Source organism: Watersipora subatra, chromosome 9 (genome assembly GCF_963576615.1).
Source record: "Watersipora subatra chromosome 9, tzWatSuba1.1, whole genome shotgun sequence".
In the NCBI taxonomy this organism is placed as follows: domain Eukaryota; kingdom Metazoa; phylum Bryozoa; class Gymnolaemata; order Cheilostomatida; family Watersiporidae; genus Watersipora; species Watersipora subatra.
The window spans coordinates 55,520,093-55,541,428 of record NC_088716.1 but is presented as its reverse complement, the minus strand read 5'-3'; the positions used below and the strand labels follow the sequence as shown (position 1 = coordinate 55,541,428).

At 44.2% G+C, this 21,336-nt stretch overlaps 1 protein-coding gene across 1 annotated transcript in view; it reads right to left on the bottom strand.

Moving 5' to 3' along the window:
* Nucleotides 1-21,336, bottom strand: part of LOC137403523 (uncharacterized) — a 40,065-nt gene that overhangs the window by 16,762 nt on the left and 1,967 nt on the right. The window contains exons 5-8 of the mRNA XM_068089462.1: nt 19,784-19,974; nt 6,027-6,177; nt 5,129-5,256; nt 1,801-1,906 (exon numbers count right to left, since the gene is read on the bottom strand). Of these exons, the coding sequence (XP_067945563.1) occupies nt 1,801-1,906; nt 5,129-5,256; nt 6,027-6,177; nt 19,784-19,974 (576 nt within the window). The remainder of the gene's footprint in view (nt 1-1,800; nt 1,907-5,128; nt 5,257-6,026; nt 6,178-19,783; nt 19,975-21,336) is intronic.

Genomic DNA, 21,336 nt, shown 5'->3' with positions numbered 1-21,336 from the left:
TTGTGCAGTTCAAATAAATTAAGAGAAAAAAATAAAACAACTGTAAAGATATTTACATGTAAGTGTGAAATATTTAGCAATGGCTAAATAAAGTCTGTTCTGCTACGATTACAATAAAAAATGATTTGGTAATGATATGATTAATACAAACTGAGAAAACAAAATAAAAATCATGAATATGTTGAATTAATAATAACAATTAGTGCATAGAAGTGTGTGTATAAAATGTTTACTTCTGCAGCAGAAGCTATCCATCAAAACTTTGAATACGACGATACTGGTACCTCTCGATAAAAATTAAATATCAGACTGTCTTTGTCTGGTACTTTGTCTGACCGAACGGAGACAGAATGTGGAGGCTACTCCTAGTTGAGATTATACATTAGTCCATGGGAAAAGTATTTAGCCTTTACAAATTTAGCGATCGAATCTTAGAAAAAACCAGCAGTAGGAGTGTAACGGCACATTTGAAATTGAAATGGCACGTTTCAAAATTGCAAATTAAAAAATTAGGCAATGGTAAAAAAGTTAGCTTTTAAAAAATTTAAAAAAAACAGACACAAAAGGTAATATTAATTAATACACGTGTAGATCATTGCCATACGATTTTAATTCGTTCCTGTGTTCGCACCTCAAGGCCAAAATGTCGCATAGAGGGGTATAGAAACCTATAGTAATTTAATAATAATCTAAAATCTATAATAATCTTTAATCTAATGCAAACACTACATGGTAAAAATCATCAAAATTTTATATATGTACCTATGTAAACCTTAGTAAGTATAGTTACCTACAGTAACTTTAGTGTAATCTAGTGGTTATGATCAGCAATAAAATGTAACATCAATGTACTATTTATGTGCAGTACATACCTTTGGAAGTTCTTACCTTCAAGACAGACATATAACATAAACGTTGAATTTTAACTTAAACGAATTTAGCTTACTGAACACATGCTTATAGCTAAGTTTTAGTATGTATTTTACTTTACTAAACTTCAACTTTGTCCTCCGCTAAGATTTAATCACCTATCTGTTTCCGGTTTCATTTTCACTATAATTACAATGAATAACGCTGAACTGAAATAGAGAGCGAGAATCGGAGCTCTTCCAGGCGTTGTGAAAGGGATTTTGGTGAACAGCATATCGGCATCTTCGTTATTTTAATGTAATCAGCACACCGACTGCCAAATTTTAATTTCGTGACAACTTTTTGTTGAAATGACAGAAAAAAGTTGGTATGGCAGAAAAAGGTCGAAAAAGTTTTCGTCCTTGTTTGATGACAAAACATCGAATCCACGTCATAAGGCGAAAAATCATCTAACAGGGGCATCATAACCCGAGGGGGCACTGTATTAATTAAGAATAAAAAGTGAACGTTTAGCGGGTGCAATTGTGAAAAGGATATACAGAACACAGTAAGAGCGATGGGTGTGATAAGAACAGTTTAGCCTTATGGTTATGTGCGCAGGCATATATTCATTGCTAAAACTTTATCACTATAACTAGACAAAGAATGAGATGATTATAACTACATCCATCACCAGGACAACTCCAGGTGAAAATGCTAGTAGCCTTCACAAAGCATATGTTAATTAACTAGTATTTATAGCATAATAGGAAATGACCTAGACAAATACAGAATTAGGATGAGCTATGATGTGTAGCTATGGAAATTGGATGGATTAACCCATGAAACAGTAACTCCCGTGCAGACATAAAATAACAACTGGTAACATAAACGCTAATTTGTGATGCAACCGGAAAAAGCCTTAGGGTAGCGCCTGCCCGATTGACTTACCTCTACATAGTTGCACTGCAAAAGGCTGCTTATCTGCCTGATGATCAATGATCTTCCAGAACCTTCCAAGCCTGACAGCAGTATGAATGGAAAAGGATTTGGTAACCTAAAAGGTTTTTGAGCATTTTATTAGGCGCTATTGACCGGATAAGTGTGAGTGAGCTTCGTACAGCCCAACTGTCTTCCCCTTAATGTTGGATACTTAAATTTGCAAAAGGCAGACCACTAGAGTTGCTCTATCAAAGTACCACAGAACATAAATTGACATTAAATGTATGCAGTTCCTCTATTGACTCTATGCAGTAATTTATAAAATAAAGGTAATCTGAGAGAGCAATGCTAGACTGAGAGCACCAGCCTTGAACAAACTGACATGGAATGAAGCCAAAAAATGACAATTAATGCCGCCTGCTCATACAAGCAACGTTTTAAGCTGGCATAAGCAAACTATTAGGCCAAAAATATGAAAAACAGGGCAAAATGCGCACATTGTGCTTAGCAGCAGTAAATTATGCTGAGATGTGATACAGAGTCTATCAGAGGTGAAGTGTGATACAGAGTCTATCAGGAGTGAGATGTGATACAGAGTCTATCAGGGGTGAAATATGATACAGAGTCTATCAGGGGTGAGATGTAATACAGAGTCTATCAGGGGTGAGATGTAATACAGAGTCTATCAGGGGTGAGATGTAATACAGAATCTATCAGGGTGAAATGTGATACAGAGTCTATCAGGGGTGAGATGTGATACAGAGTCTATCAGGGGTGAGATGTAATACAGAGTCTAACAGGGATGAGGTGTAATACAGCGTCTATCAGGGGTGAGATGTAATACAGAGTCTAATAGGGGTGAGGTGTGATACAGAGTCTATCAGGGGTGAAATGTAATACAGAGTCTATCAGGGGTGAGCTGTAATACAGAGTCTAACAGGAGTGAGGTGTAATACAGCGTCTATCAGGGGTGAGATGTAATACAGAGTCTAATAGGGGTGAGGTGTGATACAGAGCCTATCAGGGGTGAAATGTGATACAGAGTCTATCAGGGGTGAGATGTAATACAGAGTCTAACAGGGGTGAGGTGTGATACAGAGTCTATCAGGGGTGAGATGTAATACAGAGTCTAATAGGGGTGAGGTGTGATACAGAGTCTATCAGGGGTGAAATGTGATACAGAGTTTATTAGGGGTGAAATGTGATAGAGTCTATCAGGGGTGAAATGTGATACAGAGTCTATCAGGGGTGAGGTGTAATACAGAGTCTATCAAAGGTGAAGTGTGACACAAAGTCTATCAGGGTGAAGTGTGATACAATATAACCATAAGGGGACTGGTTGATGTACAGATATGTTGTGTTAGTGGAAGTTGGGGTGCTACACAATCTAGCACATTGCTCCAATGTACTACAATTTTTACATGGCAGAAATAGGTAAGCAATGTGACACACAGTATTGTTAGGCATGATCTAAGGCTAATCATGACCTAAGGCTATCGACTCACTGCTATCCTTTTTCATCTAAAGATACAAGCTACCGCTTAGAGCTAAACTCGTACAAACTTTTAGTAAATTTTATAAAAATTATCGGTATTTTTTATCCTTTGCAATTGTTTTTGATGTTTGAGAAGATCCGACTGCCAGGATGTTTAAAGATTAAAATTGATAAAACTTGATCAGGGTTGAACCATTCAGATCAAGCGGAAGGGCGATTATGGTGTCTATAGTGGCAAAGAGACCAACAGAATAGAGAAATGCAACACCGGAAACTGAAAGCAATAGCCGATATCAGCTACCGCAACGATAGCTAGTCCCGTCATTTCGCATGTATTATTCCTCGGAATTTTTAATAACGATAAATTTTTGTCGATTTTAATCTAGAAACATTCTGGCAGTCAGTTCACCTCAAATATCAAAAACAATCCCAAATGATAGAAACATATCAATACCTTCTGACATAATCTACTAAAACCCTGTGTAAGTTCATCTTTAAACCCTAACTGTCACGAACAACTTTTATTGTATTTGCTAGGTAAATCAGACACGCTGTATCCGATTTTGTAATCAAAATAAAGATTAGGCCACTAACTTTCAGACTAATGAAGGATTTTTTACAGCGTTTTAATATCGGTCTCGAAAACAACACGATCGGCATAACAAGCTACGCCCATAAATACGTGACGTAACCTAGCTTTTTAGCAACAGAAGTTACGTAGAGATGTTTAGACTGATTTAGAATAATAGAGATGGGTGTTTTAAAATCCATTAATATCTAAATTCAGCCTTAAAAATAATATCAGTCTTTTCTGAAAGGTAGATAAGCTATTTAGCATTGCATATTTAAAAAGCGCGATAACAACGCTAGCTCGTGATAAAACCGCACTTTTTGAGCTAATTTTTCTCGGCGTCCAGCCCATTTAAACGTCATGTAACAAGCTGCAAGCAATTTTAAATAGTTTATATCCCTTTCATAAAAAACTGAAATTATTTTACAGGCTGGATTTAGATAATAATGGGTTTTAAGACACCCATCTCTATTATTCTAAATCGGACTAAACATTCCTAACTTCCGTTTCTGAAAAAGCTAGGTTTCGTCACATATTTATGGGCGGAGCTTGTAATGCCGATTGTGTTGTTTTCGAAACGGATATTGAAACGCTTTAAAAAAGCCCAAATGACTTTGAAGGTTAGTGGACTAATCTTTATTTTGAGTACAAAATCAGAATCAGCGTGTCTGATTTACCTAGTAAATACGATAAAAGTAGGTCGTGACAGCTATGGTTTAAATAAAAGATTAAACCATGGATCAAGTTCAGAAACTACATGTATCTCCTTAAGGAGACAACAATGAAATTATTACTACAGTATCACTCAGAGATGTGCCTGAATAAAGAGTAGAACTTAAAGATTTTCAAAAATCACCAAACGATTCAATATTGCAAATTATTAGGTAAAAATGTGTAAATTTTTGTTAATATTTATTTGTACATTTAACTTGAAAAAAGTTTTGTGTTTGTGATAATTAGAAACATTTGTTTGATGAATGCGTGTGTGTGTGCATGGAAGAGCATGGAATGAGCATATTATAGGACTAAAAGGCCTGTGAGTTTTAGTTCCAGTATCACTCAGTCTGAATATCATCAGGTGTGAGATAAATCACCACATGATTATATCGTTTATATGATTGGGTATATCTCTTTAAATGGTGATGATTTTTACATCGTCTACCTTAAACATCGCCACCAAACAAGTAAATCAGCATATCATGAAGCTCTAATAAAGAAATAGTAGGCAAGTTACAGCTGTAAGGCGAGAGCTATATGTATATAATACTCACCAGTTGTGCTCTACAAAGGGTTTCAGTAGGTTGATCAGATTGTCCCTTGTGGCTCTAAAAGAAGGGCCAATTTTTGGACTACGACGATGTAGCACACCAGAAGGTATATAACTGTGCACGGAGGGCCCCTAAAACATGGTATAGCGACATAGCACAGATGCGTCTCCATTATGGATGAATCTAGCAGCCCAAACTAATGCTCATGGCAAATGTAAAAGTGTTGTTCCTACCTTCTCTTTGCATAAGCAATGATTTAAAGGCTTACTAAAAGTTGTCAAGAATAACATAGAGGGCGCGTTAAAGGAAGTATGACAGAGAGAAGTGCTATATAATGATGAATCCATTTGTGGGCAGACAACTCTGCAAGACCTTGCATATGCTCACCAAATAATGAAGCGATAAACTTTTAGAACAAATGCAGACTCTAATTATAAACCTCAACTGGAAAGGCTGCAGAATCAACTAAGAATTAAGGTCTGCCGGTGGTATTTATTATTCTGTATGTTTGAATATAACAGAAGCAAAAAGGGAGAAACTTTGAACATTCAGCTGATATACATGTAGAGAGATGAAAACATATCAATCACATCCTTTTTTACTAAATACACACCTATAACCATACATAAAACTGCTTGGTGTCAGCATTTTAAAAGAGCATCAAGATAGTGCGTTAGTTTTATCAGAAAAAAATTGCCCCTTATTGGCAATTGTAAACATGTGTAGGTATTTAAGATCCATCAATATAACTTACATGTAGATACCTTCACACACCTTATAGAATTTATAAGAGATACAATATATGAGAACAGCTCATAAAGAAGAGATATACAGATAACATGTTGAGCTGAAAGCGAGGGAGATGGTAGCAACCCATTGATTACTAATAATACATTGATACCTCATAGAGTGTAGTCTGTCTGTTGACTCTGTAAGTTGAAGTAGTTTTACTAGAGTTGTTTATCTTCACAACCTTCATCAGAATCATCTCTATCTGACCAGTATGCATGAGAGGTATTTGCAGCGTAAATACATCATTCACACAAAAGTACCTGCAACATGTGTTTATTCCAATACTGAGTCATATCTTGTCTCATTGGGTACATACTGTGCATGCATATATTCTTGGGATGGCTTCTGATGCCCCCAGAAGCAGGAAAAATAAAATTATTTTGTGTATTTATTAACTCTGCACACAATAATGTTGCAAACATAGTTGAGGGCACTACAGTTAGCCGATAACCATTGTATGAGGCACTACAGTAAGTTGAAAACTATTGTATGAGGCACTACTCTTAGTCGATAACTATTGTATGAGGCACTACTCTTAGTCCATAACTATTGTATGAGGCACTACACTTAGTTGATAACTATTGTATGAAGCACTACACTTAGTTGATAACTATTGTATGAGGCACTACACTTAGTTGATAACTATTGTATGAGGGCACTACCCCTGCAACAAACTCACTCCAAATTCTGCATGCTGGTGATAAAGAGCAAACACAGAAAATATGAATGTAATTGCTGCAGCATACCCAATAAACATATTTTTATAAGAACAAAGAATGCATTTTGACGTGAGCCTCATTGTAAGATGACTAGTTGCTAATAACACATGTACACAGTTAGAGTCATGCCTAACTACCAGGAGGGATTACGGCTTGCTTCATCTATACAAAAATCAAGCTGAATTCCCGGTGTTGCACGAGTAATCAAAAAGCTTTTGCACAGAAAATTGATCTCAAATCAACACGTACAACATTTATTATTCCAACTTTTAAATGAGGGTGTTTGTTTATTTCTGTGTGTGCTATGAGTTTGATTAGAGCACACCAGTTACATACTTACTGTTTCAGCTTATTCAGGTTCTTCAATATCTTGGCTTTCAAATGAGCCATTGTTTGACATGATGAGAAGGACATTGGTTGGTGTTTATAGGATTTTCCCAGAGCTCTACCGTAGAAATTTTCAATGGTATAGGCGCAGAAATTATGATATTACAATTTTCATATTCGGTGTTATGTGCTCTTAAGCCTGGTTTCCATATGACAGCGCAAGGCGCGCAACAAGGCGCACGACGTCGTGCGTAGGCCAGTTGTGATATGGAAACGTCAACGCACGACGGTCGCGCGACGTGCGTACGCTGATCGCAAGTATCCAACAGAATGGATCCTTGCGATGGGTGCGTGCGATTATGTATCCCACAATACACCGCTAGACCTTTTCAACCGATCCCACAATTCCAGCGAAGGGCTTTGTTCTGAAGAAATCGGTCTCCCGTACGAAAGAGTAAGCCTGATTTTTATATGACAGCGTAATTTCGCAATGGAGGTCTGTTTTTCCGAAGAATTATGTCTCTCCTACAAAAAAGTAAGGAAAATATCCACCCTGTCCAAAGCAAGCATAGAGCTTACGCGCGATATGGAAACACTGCATAGCGGCCCAAGAAATGCATTGCGCATGATCACTGGGCCTCGCGCGATCATTGCGCTGTCATATGGAAACCAGGCTTTACCGCTTATTTTATCGCTTACCGCTTATGTTTATCAACTATGGTAATGACGCTAGTGGCAGGCGAAGGTAGGACAACTCTAGAGAACCAATGAAAATGACAAAGGAATCAGTGTCATTAGCTCTCCATGTACAGATTATTTTTATGATAAATAACTCAGATTCCAAGCACCATACTATATTTTCCTGATGATATTATGCACTAGCCCTCTCTTTTTATTGTGATGTTGAGGGGCACGACTGAGGCTAATTAATTTCAAGCATTGCGTGATCTCGCAAGAGTGCAATCTACATATAGTCCTAGGGCCAGGCCACTGCAGGTCAATTTAATCGATGTGATTTCATTACCTTTACCACTATGGGTGGTTAACAACCAGGTATGTTGTTAGTAGTCATTTCTGCTTTTGTTTAATTTTGTTGTAGAAGTCAATTGAATTAAATCAATCATTGGGGTTGACTCACTGCACTCCGGGATTGTTCAAAATAGAAAAGCCTACTGTAAATAACTTAATCTGCCTATAAGCTAGTATTGTAAAGGATCTGACTCCGGTAGCTGAGTCAGCTTTACGTCCTAACAAGGGAGTCGCAACCTGGGCTACTGGCTGACCTTGTCCGAGGCCTGATTGACCTGCCTGTGGCGGTCAAGTCAGTCCAAGACAAGAATCTAGTAGTCAGGCTTGCTCTGAAACCAAACCCCCGGCCTGCCTCTGGATCTCTATCCCAGGCTAGTCTGGATCCACTAATGGCTGGTCTTAAGACTGGATCTCTAGTGCCATGGCACACCTGATCGAGTCTAGACAAGGCCGTGGATCGCCTCCTAGCCTTCTTAGAGTCACCCTGGCAGTTCCGTCTGTTGGTTGCACTGAGTCTGCTTATACAATCGGTGAGCCAACCAGGCAGGCGTCAATAGAAGCAGTTCGTATGAGTATATAGCAGTTTATTATCGATATCTTTAATACAAGTATGCACAAGTATGAGTGGAATCAAGCACACCTCTGCCTGCCTACCGCGCTGGCTTATATAGCCAGCGCCTATCGTTTAACTCCGCCTACTGATCTATTTATAGCACAAAGGAATTGCCAGATACAACATGATGGTTATGTAACAAAAAGGCAGTTCAGTAATACAAGGGCAGTTCAGTTATATAATAAAAAGGCAGTTCAGTAATACAAGGGCAGTTCAGTTATATAATAAAAGGGCAGTTCAGTAATACAAGGGCAGTTCAGTGATACAGTTATATAATAATAAAAAGGCAGTTCAAGCATGCAATAAGGGAAGTTCGAGAGGTTCGGTTAAATGATAGTGCGGATATATATGTGAGTGCAGTAATTAGTACACAGGCATGTCCCGGTCCTCCACACTCTCCCCCCCAATTGTTCGGCCAGGGGTGAACAATTAAGTGAACTCAGTGGAAACGCCGCGCTTGTGTTCTCAACCTCTGAGCTTCTACCCGGCATTCCTCGGCCATCCGGATATAACGTCGGTATTGGTCCTCTTCTCTTCCCGCTCTACGGTTGTACTCTTCTCGCCGGGCCCGTGTGTTCTCGATGGCCCTGGTTACCCTGTTGCTGGTAGGTTCCTTGGTCTTGCCATCGGCTTCGGTGTATACCCCAGCGATGTCGTCCGCATTGATGTGGATCTCCAGGGCAGTCTCGCTTTCTCCCGCTATCTCTGTCCCAGCTCCCTTAGGCGGTATGTTTATTTCCGGATTGATGAGTCTTGCTTCCCTCCGTTTTACTCTTGGGATTACGTACCCTCGAGACAAAGGCCTTTGGACCCGCTCCTCTCTTCCTTCGGTGGCTCGGCATCGGTTTAAATGGACGCGGAGGTCGGCTGGTCCGTCTCTCCTGTTGTCCTGGAGGGTCTCCGGTTCAGTACACCCCCTTTCTTCTGGTGACTCTGTCCTGGGTCGTTTTTGCCCCATCCCTCTACCTCGTACCCACCCGTTCCCATCCTTTATGGGAAGGCAGGTTCCAAACGGGGGGTACTCTGTCCATTTCATGTATGTACAAAAATCGGTGTACCACTCCTGATCTACTTGGTATACAATAGTAGGGTGTAGTCCGGAATCCTTGGCTTTCTTTTGATGCTTGTATATACTAAAGAATGATGATGAGTTTTTCTGACATTTGCACCAGTAGCGCCAAAAGTGTTGCCGAATATGTCTCCTTACTACCCTACCGTCCTTGTTTTTGAAACCACAGAGTCTGCACTCTCCCTTCTGGCGGTCTTCCGCGGCCTCCATCCTTGCGTAGGAAGTGGGGGAGTACCAGATATCCTCGGCTACTCCGTCGAGGGTCTCTCGGCTTTTTCTTCTCTCGGGCGGTCCGTTCACTTTTTTCTGATCGATCGGAATCGTTGTTAGTTTTATCGAGCAGGCTTGTACTGGTCCTGGTCGCGGTTGAGTATTCAGTCGGTGCCTCTGGCTAGTCTCTAGCGGAGGGCCACCCTGGAGTGGTTTACCTCTGCTCCTGACTTGGGAACTCTGGCCCTCAGAAGTTTGCCTGGCCTGTTTTGGCTTGGCTTTGTCCTGGGGCGCCCTGTTCCCTATCATTTGCACCATCCTGGTAGTGGTTATCGCCGGTTCTACTGGCCTCGCTCCCTTATAGGCAATGGGTGCGATATTTTCCTTGGTTATACTATTCCCAGGTAGTTTTACCTGATCGACGTCTTGGTTTCCTGCCGTTATCTCAGTTCCTTCCAAGATCTCGTCCAATTCTGTTAATAATACCTGCAGTTCTGGATCCCCGATGGCGTTGGTTTCATCTGGAGTTGGTCTCATATTCGTGATATAGGTTTGTGGAGAGAGCTGGTTCTTCGTTAGTGCGCAACGGTTGAAGTGACTGGAGGCTGTCTCAGTTTCATAAGATGGCCGCTTTCCGGTCCTACCGTGCTCTCGTTCCTGAATTGTTCTATCGTTCGGAGTCGGCTGTCGAAGGCCTTCATTGCCGGATGGTTCTTCTCCTGTTTGGTTTTCTTCGTCTGCCTCCGTCTCTGTCCCCTTTCCCGGGATATTTCGGCCAGGTATGACTGTATCTGGTTGCCCTCCTCCGTGGCGGCTTGCGGCCATCATTTCTTCTAGTTCGGCAACCGACTCTTTTAGAATTGTATATTGAGACATCAGTTCTAAGTTCGTCCTCAGACCTTCCCTCTCTATCAAGGTCTCCAGTTGTTCCACCATAGCTTTGGTAGACTGATACCGTTCCCTGAGTTCGGCCTGTCTTTCTCTGGCTTCCGGTCCTTCTTCTTCAGGGTCGATTTGGTGGCACACAGTCTCGCCGTATCTGATAGGAGGGCCCGCCATTCGCCGTGGTCTCCCGTCTCGTCTTTCTCCCATACCATTTTCTGTTCTCCTGGGTTCTGTGTTTATTCGCACCTCTTCTTCAGCTGGTGCTGGTGTAGAAACTTCGGGTTGGGGCGGATCCCTTTGTTCGGTGACCCCGGAGTCGGAGGCCTCGTCGACTGTGGTATTATCTGTCTCTCCTTCCGTCAACTCTTGTCCGGGGGGCTCCACCGGGGTTTCGGAACAGGGCCCGAGACTTGGTTCCTCTGGTTCCGCGTTGGTTATACCGGTTTGCTCTGTTGCCTCCCTAACCCCTCCATTGGGATCGTGACTGCCCGAGGCAGACTCTCTTTCTCTGGCCAGGATCTCCAGAAGTCGTCTCCTGAACGTGTCACTGTCCATATCCGGGGGAGGTTCCATCCTCTCCTGCCGTGTTAACGGGGGAGGCTCCCTTCCAGTGTACTCTACTGCGGGCAGTATCTCCCCTAACTCTTCCAGCCTCCTCTCTCTTCGTCCAGTGGCACCCCTCATGTTTGGCCTCCTGGAGGGTTCCTTAGTGGCCGGGGCCCGCCCATCGGCCTCTGGACACGCGTAGTATGGTTTTAATCTCTCTTCGTTCTGTACTGAGATTTGTCCTTGTCTCTCTACTTGGTACGTATGGTTGGGATTACACCTAGTGACTGTATAGGGTCCCACATATTTGGGCTGTAACTTGGGGTTTTCTCCACGTCTACGTCTCTTGTTGACCAGCAGCACCAAGTCACCGGTCCCAAACGATGGGGGCTCTTCGTCATCCTCCACCCGGATCTTCATTTGGCGGTCTCGGAGAATTTCATACGTTTCCTCCAGCCGGCTGGCCAGTTCCAGTACGTAGGGCTGTACCGCCTGGCCAGTGACTGTAACGGGGTCTGAGAGCTGGTCTGGCAATCGCAGTTCCCTGCCCATCATCATGTAATTCGCGGTTTCTCCCGTGGCGGAGTGGGGAGTGCCCCGGAAAGCCCTCATTATCTGTGGCAGCAACAAGTCCCACTCTGTAGGCCCACGGCGCAGGAGCAAGGCTCTCAAGGAATCTCCCAAGCTCCGATTGTTTCTTTCTACAATGCCATTCCCCTGGGGGTGGTATGGCGTAGTCCGTGTTTTGTCTACGTTCCATAGACTACATAATTCTCCCATGAGTTTAGACTCAAATTGAGCCCCTTGGTCGGAGTGTAATTCCTCGGGTAGGCCAAAATAACAGAACACCCTTTCGTCCAGGGTTGTGGCTACCACCGGGGCAGTTGCCTCCGGGATCGCTATTGCATCCTGCCATCTGGAGAAATGGTCGCTAATCACTAGGATCCACTTGTTCCCTCGGTTAGTCACTGGCATTGGTCCCACCAGGTCGACCGCTAGCTTCTGCCATGGTCGCCCGGCGTACAATCGGTGTCTGCTCCTAGTTGCGTGATTCCCGCCGGTTTTTGCCACTTGACAGATCTCACACGTCTTGACGAGTCGTCTCACGTCGGCATTCAGTCCCGGCCAATACCAATTGAGTAGTAACCTTTTTACCGTCTTGTGAACCCCCGCGTGGGCAAGCCTGTGCGTGTCCCACATTACCCGGCTCCGGTCCGCCCGAGGACATAGGGTACACCATCTGGGGTGGCCGTCCGTCGTTAGTCTGACCTCCAGGACACCGTTTGGGGATAACCTCAGAGCCTCCCGTCTCTTGTGTAGGACCCGGAGCTCGTTACTCCCTAGAGTCAGCTCCTCCTCTGGTAGCTCCTGATCATTTTTTACTGCCCAGTACATCCTGGCCACAGCTTGTGTCCCTTCCATTTGGCTCTGTACCAGCTGTCGAAAATTTCGGTCTCCTGGTAGTTTAATTGCGGCCACGGTGTCGGACTCTCCTTCTAGCAATGCCTGTTTGCTAGGGCCCCCGTCTCGCTCTTCTATTCGGATACACTGTCGACAGTCGTTTGGGCAGACCTGTCGACTCAGGCCGTCGGCATTCCCGTGCTTGACCCCTGCTCGGTGTTCCAGTAGGTACGAGAATTCTGACAAAATCTCCAGCCACCGAGCTACTTGAGCCGACGGCTCCCTCCTCCTACACAGCCATCTCAGGGAGGCATGATCCGTGCGGAGCACAAACTGTTGACCATACAGGTAGGGCCGGAAGTGCTTGACGGCTTTTACTACTGCCAGGAGCTCTCGGCGCGTCACACAGTAATTTTGTTCGGCTGGGCTGAGGGTCTTGCTGTAGTATGCCACTACGGTCTCCCTGCCCCCCTGGTTCTGGGACAGGACGGCCCCCACTCCCACATTACTGGCATCGGTGTCCAGAGTATATTGACTCTTTGGGTTGGGGTACCCCAGCACCGGTGCCGAGATCAGGCCTTGTCGGAGGGTCTCGAATGCCTGCTGCTCTTCTGCTCCCCACCTCCAAGGCTTCCCTTTGCTAGTCAAGATCGTGAGTGGCTTGGCAATAGTGGCGTAATCTTGCAGGTACTGTCGGTAGTACCCCGTGGTCCCCAGGAAGGCCTGCAGTTCCTTTATATTTCGAGGGGTCTGCCATTCGGCCACTGCCTTTACCTTTTCCGGGTCCGTGGACACTCCCTCCGGGCTCACCACATGGCCAAGGTACCTCACTTTCCTTTGGAGGAGCTTACATTTAGAGGGCTTCAGTTTCAGCTGCGCGGCGGCGAGTCTCTGGAAGACCTCTCCCAAACGGGCCAAATGGGTCTCGAAGTCTGGAGCAATTACGATGATATCATCCAAGTATAGCAAGAGGGTTTTCCAATGGAGCCCGTGAAGTACAGACTCCATCAGTCTTTGGAAGGTGGCGGGTGCTGACGTCAATCCGAAGGGCAGCACCCTCCACTTCCACAACCCGCTTCTCGTGGCAAAGGCGGATTTCTCTTGAGCGTCCGGATCTAGCGGTACTTGCCAGTATCCACTGGTCAGATCCAACGTACTAAAAAATCGGCTTCCTGCCAGGGCGTCCAGGCTTTCATCAATCCTAGGGATGGGGTACGCATCCTGTTGGGTGACCGCATTCAGCTGTCGATAATCAATACAAAATCTCCATCCGCCATCCTTCTTCTTTACCATGACGACTGGGGAACTCCACGCCCCATTGGCAGGCTCGATCAAACCCTTTTCCAGTAGTTCCTGTACTTGTCTGTCCGCTTCTGCCTCCTTGAGAGGTCCCAACCGGTGGGGGGGTTGTCTGACCGGCCTGGCACCCTCCATCAGGGGTATGCTGTGGGCGATTCGGTCGGTCCTTCCTACGTCGCCATCATACTTGCTAAACACGTCCTGGTACCTGGTCAGAAGATGGGCCAGGCTCTGCTTCTCTCCTTCGTGCCGGCATCCTGGGAGGGCCTGCTGATATAGCTCAACCAGGTGACCCGGAACGGCTTCCCCCGTCCTTACAGTGGCACACCCCACTCCTGATTCGTCGAGGCTCCCGTGTTCCGGCCCAGACCAGAGATCCGTCTGTATGTCCTCTTCTTCCACAGCCGTGTATGAGCCAATGACGTGTCCGGCGCCCAACTCTATCGGTTGACGTCCGGGGTTCAGGCATCGTATGGTGACATCACCACCCTCTCCAGGCCTGTTCAGGCTGCATGCCACGGGTAGATGTGGATCAGAGCCCTCTATCAAGCCCATCGGCACGTAATTTCTGGCGGAGATCTTCCCCGTCACTCTTACCTCTGACAAGGGAGGGATAGTAACTTTCTTCCAGGCGTGAACGTTGGACACCATTATCCTCCCGTATTTGTCGGTGCAAGTAAGTTGCCTATTCCCTAGGGAAATGACGGGTCGGCCGAATTCAATCTGACACTTGTGGGAGGTCAGGAAAGGCATACCCAGAATAGCGTCTTCGCTGATCTGGCTTACGAGAAAGTTCTCCTCTATAGCCACGTCCCTGATCCTTCCGGTTAGCCTTATCAGTCCATAAAACTGGAGCTTGCTACCATCTGCCATGAGTCCATACCGGTCATTCTCTTCTAACTGCACCCTCACTCGCTCCGGCATTCTGTCGAACACCTTTTTGGAGAGTAGGTTAGTGTTGCAGCCGGTGTCTATGAGGAACAGGAGGTCTTGCCTCTCTACCTTCCCCGGTAGGAAGTAGCTCGACCTATGGGGTTTTTCCAGAGCTCCAACTCTTGGCAACCCTTCCCCCGTTGTGGCGGTATCGAGCATCTCTTCCGATTTTTTCCTCCTCGGACGTCCCCTAGGCCTATCCGGTGGTGGACTCTTTTCGAGCTGGTCCTCCAGGCTTTCCTCGGGAGTAGCTGGCCTTGTGCTCTCCCCGTACCGGCCTGTCGGACCCGACACCGGACTCGTGGGTTGGCCTAGATTCCCTCCTTGGAGATGGCCGCCTCGGGTCGGCCCCCGTCTCGGGGGTTCGGCTTCATCCCAGCCCTTTTCGTCTCTGGGTCTATGGTACTCCGGTCTCTGGAGATGCTCCGCCATTGCTGGGTCCTCGTTCCATCCCGATCCGGTTGATACGGATCTCCTGAACGGATCAGCGCCGGTGGGGCCATCTCTCTCTGACCTAACCTGTCTAGGCTTACGGCGGGGTTCCATCTGGGTCGCAAGCTCCCTTCTTCCTGATCTGTACAGCGTTGGTCTCTCGAGAGCTTCAGTTACCCCTGAATCTGCTCTCTTTCCCGACCCTTGCTGTCCAGATCGCTCGGGGTGCTCGGCCCTAGTGGGACCTCCCTTCCGCCCTGGCCTTTCTGGTTCTCTGGTACGTCCATAAACTCTTCGTTTTTCGTCCAGTCTCTGGATCTGGTGGAGGTACTGCCGCTGCGCCTGTTTGGCCGCCCGCGGTGAGTCCCGGGGGCTCGCCTCGCGTCCCTCTTCCTCCTCGTCCAGTTCCCATAGACTTTGGTATGGGTTGTAGACGGGAATCGTTTCTACCGGGGGTCTCTTGACTGGTGCCGCCGTTTTAGTCGGATGCTGCCAACCCTCCGGATCAACTCCAGATTTCCTTTGACTTGTATTGTTACGTTGTCTGTGTTTTTCGTGTCCGAGTGCCCTTGTGCAGCCAGCAGGTAGACCTACTGCTGCGGGCCGTAGGCGTTTCCCTGGTCCTGCCTATAGGATGTCCTCTGATTTGCCTGCCTCCGCGGACAACTTCTCCTCTGGTGGCCTTCCTGGTTGCACCCCCAGCATCTCGCCATTTCCTTTTTCTTCGTCCCGCTTTCTGTAATAGACTGCGGTCGATGGATATACAATTTTAACTTGGCCACTTCTTTGGCTAGGTCCGTCACCGAGGTCAACAGCAGCTCGAGGGTATTCGGGGTAGTCCTAGCCACCACAATCGGCTCTTCGGGGCCCTGTTCTCCCTCGCCCTGTCCTGTCTCGTCTGGCTGGACTGCCCTGACGTCCGACCTGAAGGGTTGGGCTTGGTGAGACGCCATACTAGGTCGAACCTGTAAGTACTCGTTCCCTGCTCTCACGGCTGCCTCCAACGTAGGAGTAGGCACCGCTAGCAGATGTCGCTGCAAATACACATTGCCCAGCGTACTACAGAACGTGTCTACGGCCATCTCCTCTTTTAGGCGATCTGACATTTCCCCAAACGCGATGTCGGTCAGCTTCTCTATTTGGGTGGCGTGCTCAAATAGCGTTGCTTGCTGGTCCTTTTTTAGGCCCTGCAGTTTGGCTCTGGCTTCCTTGGGTGTCAGTCCAAACCTGGCCCGGAGGTTGTTAAATACGCCGTGTATGGTCTGCCCGTGTCCACAGTCCTTAGCCTGCCCTCGCAGTCTCTCTCGGATGTGTAACAGCGCGGACCCTGGCCCCCAGTCATTTGCAACGGCTACATCGTTGAACTGTCTGATGAAGGCCTCTACATCGCTATTCCCGTCATATTCTGGGGCTCTGAATGTTTCTCTTGGTGCAGGGGGTCCCTGTGTTCTCTGGTTGACGAGCAGTCTTTCCAAGACACCTGTCAGTCGCTCTAGACCTCCTAGTCCCTCCGTTCGGAGAGCTTCCGGTCTTTCCGCGCTGCGAGTCCGTCTGGTCATACCTGCGTCGTCTTTTTAGTCCCTGTTAGTCGTCCTGTTGTGGGTTAAGCAAATCCCACTGCTGCCACCAGTGTAAAGGATCTGACTCCGGTAGCTGAGTCAGCTTTACGTCCTAACAAGGGAGTCGCAACCTGGGCTACTGGCTGACCTTGTCCGAGGCCTGATTGACCTGCCTGTGGCGGTCAAGTCAGTCCAAGACAAGAATCTAGTAGTCAGGCTTGCTCTGAAACCAAACCCCCGGCCTGCCTCTGGATCTCTATCCCAGGCTAGTCTGGATCCACTAATGGCTGGTCTTAAGACTGGATCTCTAGTGCCATGGCACACCTGATCGAGTCTAGACAAGGCCGTGGATCGCCTCCTAGCCTTCTTAGAGTCACCCTGGCAGTTCCGTCTGTTGGTTGCACTGAGTCTGCTTATACAATCGGTGAGCCAACCAGGCAGGCGTCAATAGAAGCAGTTCGTATGAGTATATAGCAGTTTATTATCGATATCTTTAATACAAGTATGCACAAGTATGAGTGGAATCAAGCACACCTCTGCCTGCCTACCGCGCTGGCTTATATAGCCAGCGCCTATCGTTTAACTCCGCCTACTGATCTATTTATAGCACAAAGGAATTGCCAGATACAACATGATGGTTATGTAACAAAAAGGCAGTTCAGTAATACAAGGGCAGTTCAGTTATATAATAAAAAGGCAGTTCAGTAATACAAGGGCAGTTCAGTTATATAATAAAAGGGCAGTTCAGTAATACAAGGGCAGTTCAGTGATACAGTTATATAATAATAAAAAGGCAGTTCAAGCATGCAATAAGGGAAGTTCGAGAGGTTCGGTTAAATGATAGTGCGGATATATATGTGAGTGCAGTAATTAGTACACAGGCATGTCCCGGTCCTCCACAGTATCATACACAACGTGATTAATTTAACTGTCCAATACACCTGTTTTCTATTTTCCATATAATTTATTCGAATATAATATAAATATTTCAATTTTTATATTTTTTTCTTTTTGATGTTTAGTTACTAATTAGTTATTAATCAAGTTATTAATCATTTCTGTACGGGACAAACAATGCCATCATTCATATAAAACGATGTGATAATAATTAATATAAATGTTTAAAATGAACAAAAGTATGAAAAAAGCAAACACTAACAATCACCCGAAATCTATTAACCCAGAACATGTGTTTGTATTGGTCAGGCGTTAGCACGATCCCCGGGCATTGTTGATCATCTAAAATGCTAGTTTTTTATTAGCGCTCTCTGGGTTTAAGAGCACCGATTGTCACAGAAAAGCGCAGCCTCAATGGCAGCGAAAGGGATTGACGACCTAAGGCTAAATGATAAGTATGACATCACATTGTGGGAACCACAACCAAGTGTTTTTTTATTGCAGGACACACTTTTGACACTCTGTTTTTCATAGTTCTATTATTCTCTGTGTATTGAATATAGGCTCATTCGAAAGCCAAGACTCTGATTTACTGAAATATATGATAAAAGTACTTATGAAATTTATGTGCTTCAATTTTATGCTATACATACTACATATATTCATATGTAGCATGCTGGGGAAGTCTGGGCATGTATTCTTCTTCTAGTAGTTCAAGCATGCTAGCTGAAGTGTGCGTATTTTAATCAATCGCCATTGAAGTATGACAGGTGTAATGAGTGTGTGCATAATTATTACATAGTAAGGCAAGTCCGCAGTGTGGTGCAGTAGTGGATAGCACATCTGTTTACAGAACCGGGGTTTCAGAGTTCAATTCCAGTGCGAAGTGGTTTTTTCATTCCTAAAACCTTTTTGCTATAACTAGGCATATGGATGACATACAAACAAACATGTTTGTCTGCGTCAACAAAGTGTTTATGTATACAGTGTGCCCTCGGTTATGATGACCCTGTTATACGATTTTTCACCCTATGACGTAGAACATTATGATTTTTTGCCCTCTCTATTTGCAATACTTTTCACCAAACGATATCAAAAAGATATTGCACAAAATTTAAATTTGGCCGGCGGTGTGCTGAATACGTTGGAATAACAAATATGCCGATATGCTATTCGCCGAAATCCGTCACACATCACATGAAAGAAATGCGATGCTCAATCTCTCCCAGTTTGGCATTATTCGTAATTAATTATTGGGAAAACGAAACCGGAAGCAGATAGATAGGCGATAAAATTTTAGGTGATGAAAAAGTTGAAGTTCAGTAAAATAGTTAAAAATACATGCTAAAACTTAGCTTTATGTATGTGTTTAGTAAGCTAAATTCATTTAAGTTGAATTCAACATTTATGTTATATGCCCATCTCAAAAGTAAGAACTCCCTATGATATGTACTGCACATAGTACATTGTAACGTTACATTTTATTGCAGATCATAACCACTAAACACTCTGTTACTGAATTTACTGTGTTACTAGAGAACTAACTACTGAGTTACTGAAGGTAACAATAGTTACTAAGGTTAACATATTATTTTGTTACTAATTTTTAATATGTACAGTATGCATATAAAATTGTGATGATTTTGACCAAAGGGTGTTTGCATTAGATATTTACTATGAGTTTCTATACTCCTCTAAATTACTTCTCTACTCCTTAAAATTGTATGGCGGGGGTCCACTGTGTGTGACGGGGGTCCACTGAGTCCACATTGGACCCCACTGGCGGGGGTCCAATGCGATACAACCTTACCTTATTCACAAAACCTACTATTACATGAATGGACTAACAGCTAAATCATAAGCTAAGCTTCACTATGACTCACAACTTCACAATCCACATTATATAGATGTATGGTGAAGAAAAGAAAACTCTACGAGTTGACACACCTATCTGTGAGGAAGTAGTCCTGCAGAGGCTCCGTGATAGAAGCGTCTAATGTCAAATCTTCAGCAAGATTTACCCGTGCAACAGTTACTCGGGTAGCCAGTGAAATGTCTGCACAACATTCATGCATGGATGCAGAAGAGGGTGAGTCTGGTGTCAACATAGTTACTGATGAATCTCCTGGTGAAGCTCTCTAAGGAATAAAAAAGGTTCAATTCACTATAAAAAAAACTATTACATATAAATGAAATATAAAGTTGCATTTACTACTCAGCCTCGCTGAAGGCAATTTTAATTGATGTATAAAAATGTATACAAATATTTAGCCGTGTATTTATATAGCCAAACTAGTAGGAGACAAAGTATTGAAGATGAACTCAACTTCAACTCTTGTTCAAATATATATATTTATTTTACACGTGTGTATATAGTGTGTAATATATAGTTGTGGCTGAAGTGCTTACTAAAGAAAATGAAACCAAATTAAACATGCTAAAATATAGTGCGGCTACACGAAACAATCCGCAGCCAAAACTGACACAATATTTAAAGGTTGACTTGCAAATAAATTTACATTGCAGTTATTTGGTATCAAAAGATTCACCATGTCCCAGTCTGTTGTGTTGTAGGTTCAAAATATGTGGGAATGTTATTACAAGCTCTTAAAAGCTCAAAAATGATAGTCTGAAACAGAGTTGTTGAAAAAGATAATTAAGGTTTTCTTTTTTACCACTTTACATTTATATATTATAACACAGAAACACACAGATCTAGACTAAAATTGATATCGTTGTGCTCGACAAACTTTTTCCCAATACGGGGTATGACGAGTCCTTCAGTGTTGAGCTTTATTCAGTGAGAAGTTTAGTAGCAATAACTACATACAGTCAACCCCGACTTTTTCGGGCTTAACTTCCCCTGACTTTCCATTGTCTAGTCAATGTCCGGCATAGACCTACTAACTATATTTACATGTAAGTATAGTTAATAGGTGATGAACTACACTAACTACAACTATACTGAAATATAGTTAATAGGTCTATGATGTCTGGACAGTTGTCTGCTGGGGCCATGTCGATCCGAAGAATAACAACTTCCAACGATAAGTGGCTCTCACGAGAGCGACACAGGAGTTTCCCACCAGAACATTGTACAACGATTTTCGCTTGTTATTATTATTGCTATCAATATTATGTTGTATCCTATTGCAGGTATGCTCTCTCTTGTATATTGTATATGCATACTTTAGCCTAGGAGTATGTGAGTGAGACAATATATGCTGTCTAATGTACACTACAGTACTTTTGGAATTCAGTATATTTGGACTTGGCCCATAATGTATTAGACTGAACAAGCAAGAGTCTTTTGCACTACATAAATGTATTCGAAAAATGCCATATTATTCTAAACGAAACCTAAATTTTTAGCATTTACATCTCAAGTTGAACCTACCTAATTTGCTAGAGTTATATAAAAAATTTATAATAGTTGATATAGTTATAATAGTTGGGTTTAATGATTGCTGAGCAGCACGTAGAGAACTAGCATTGAAAAA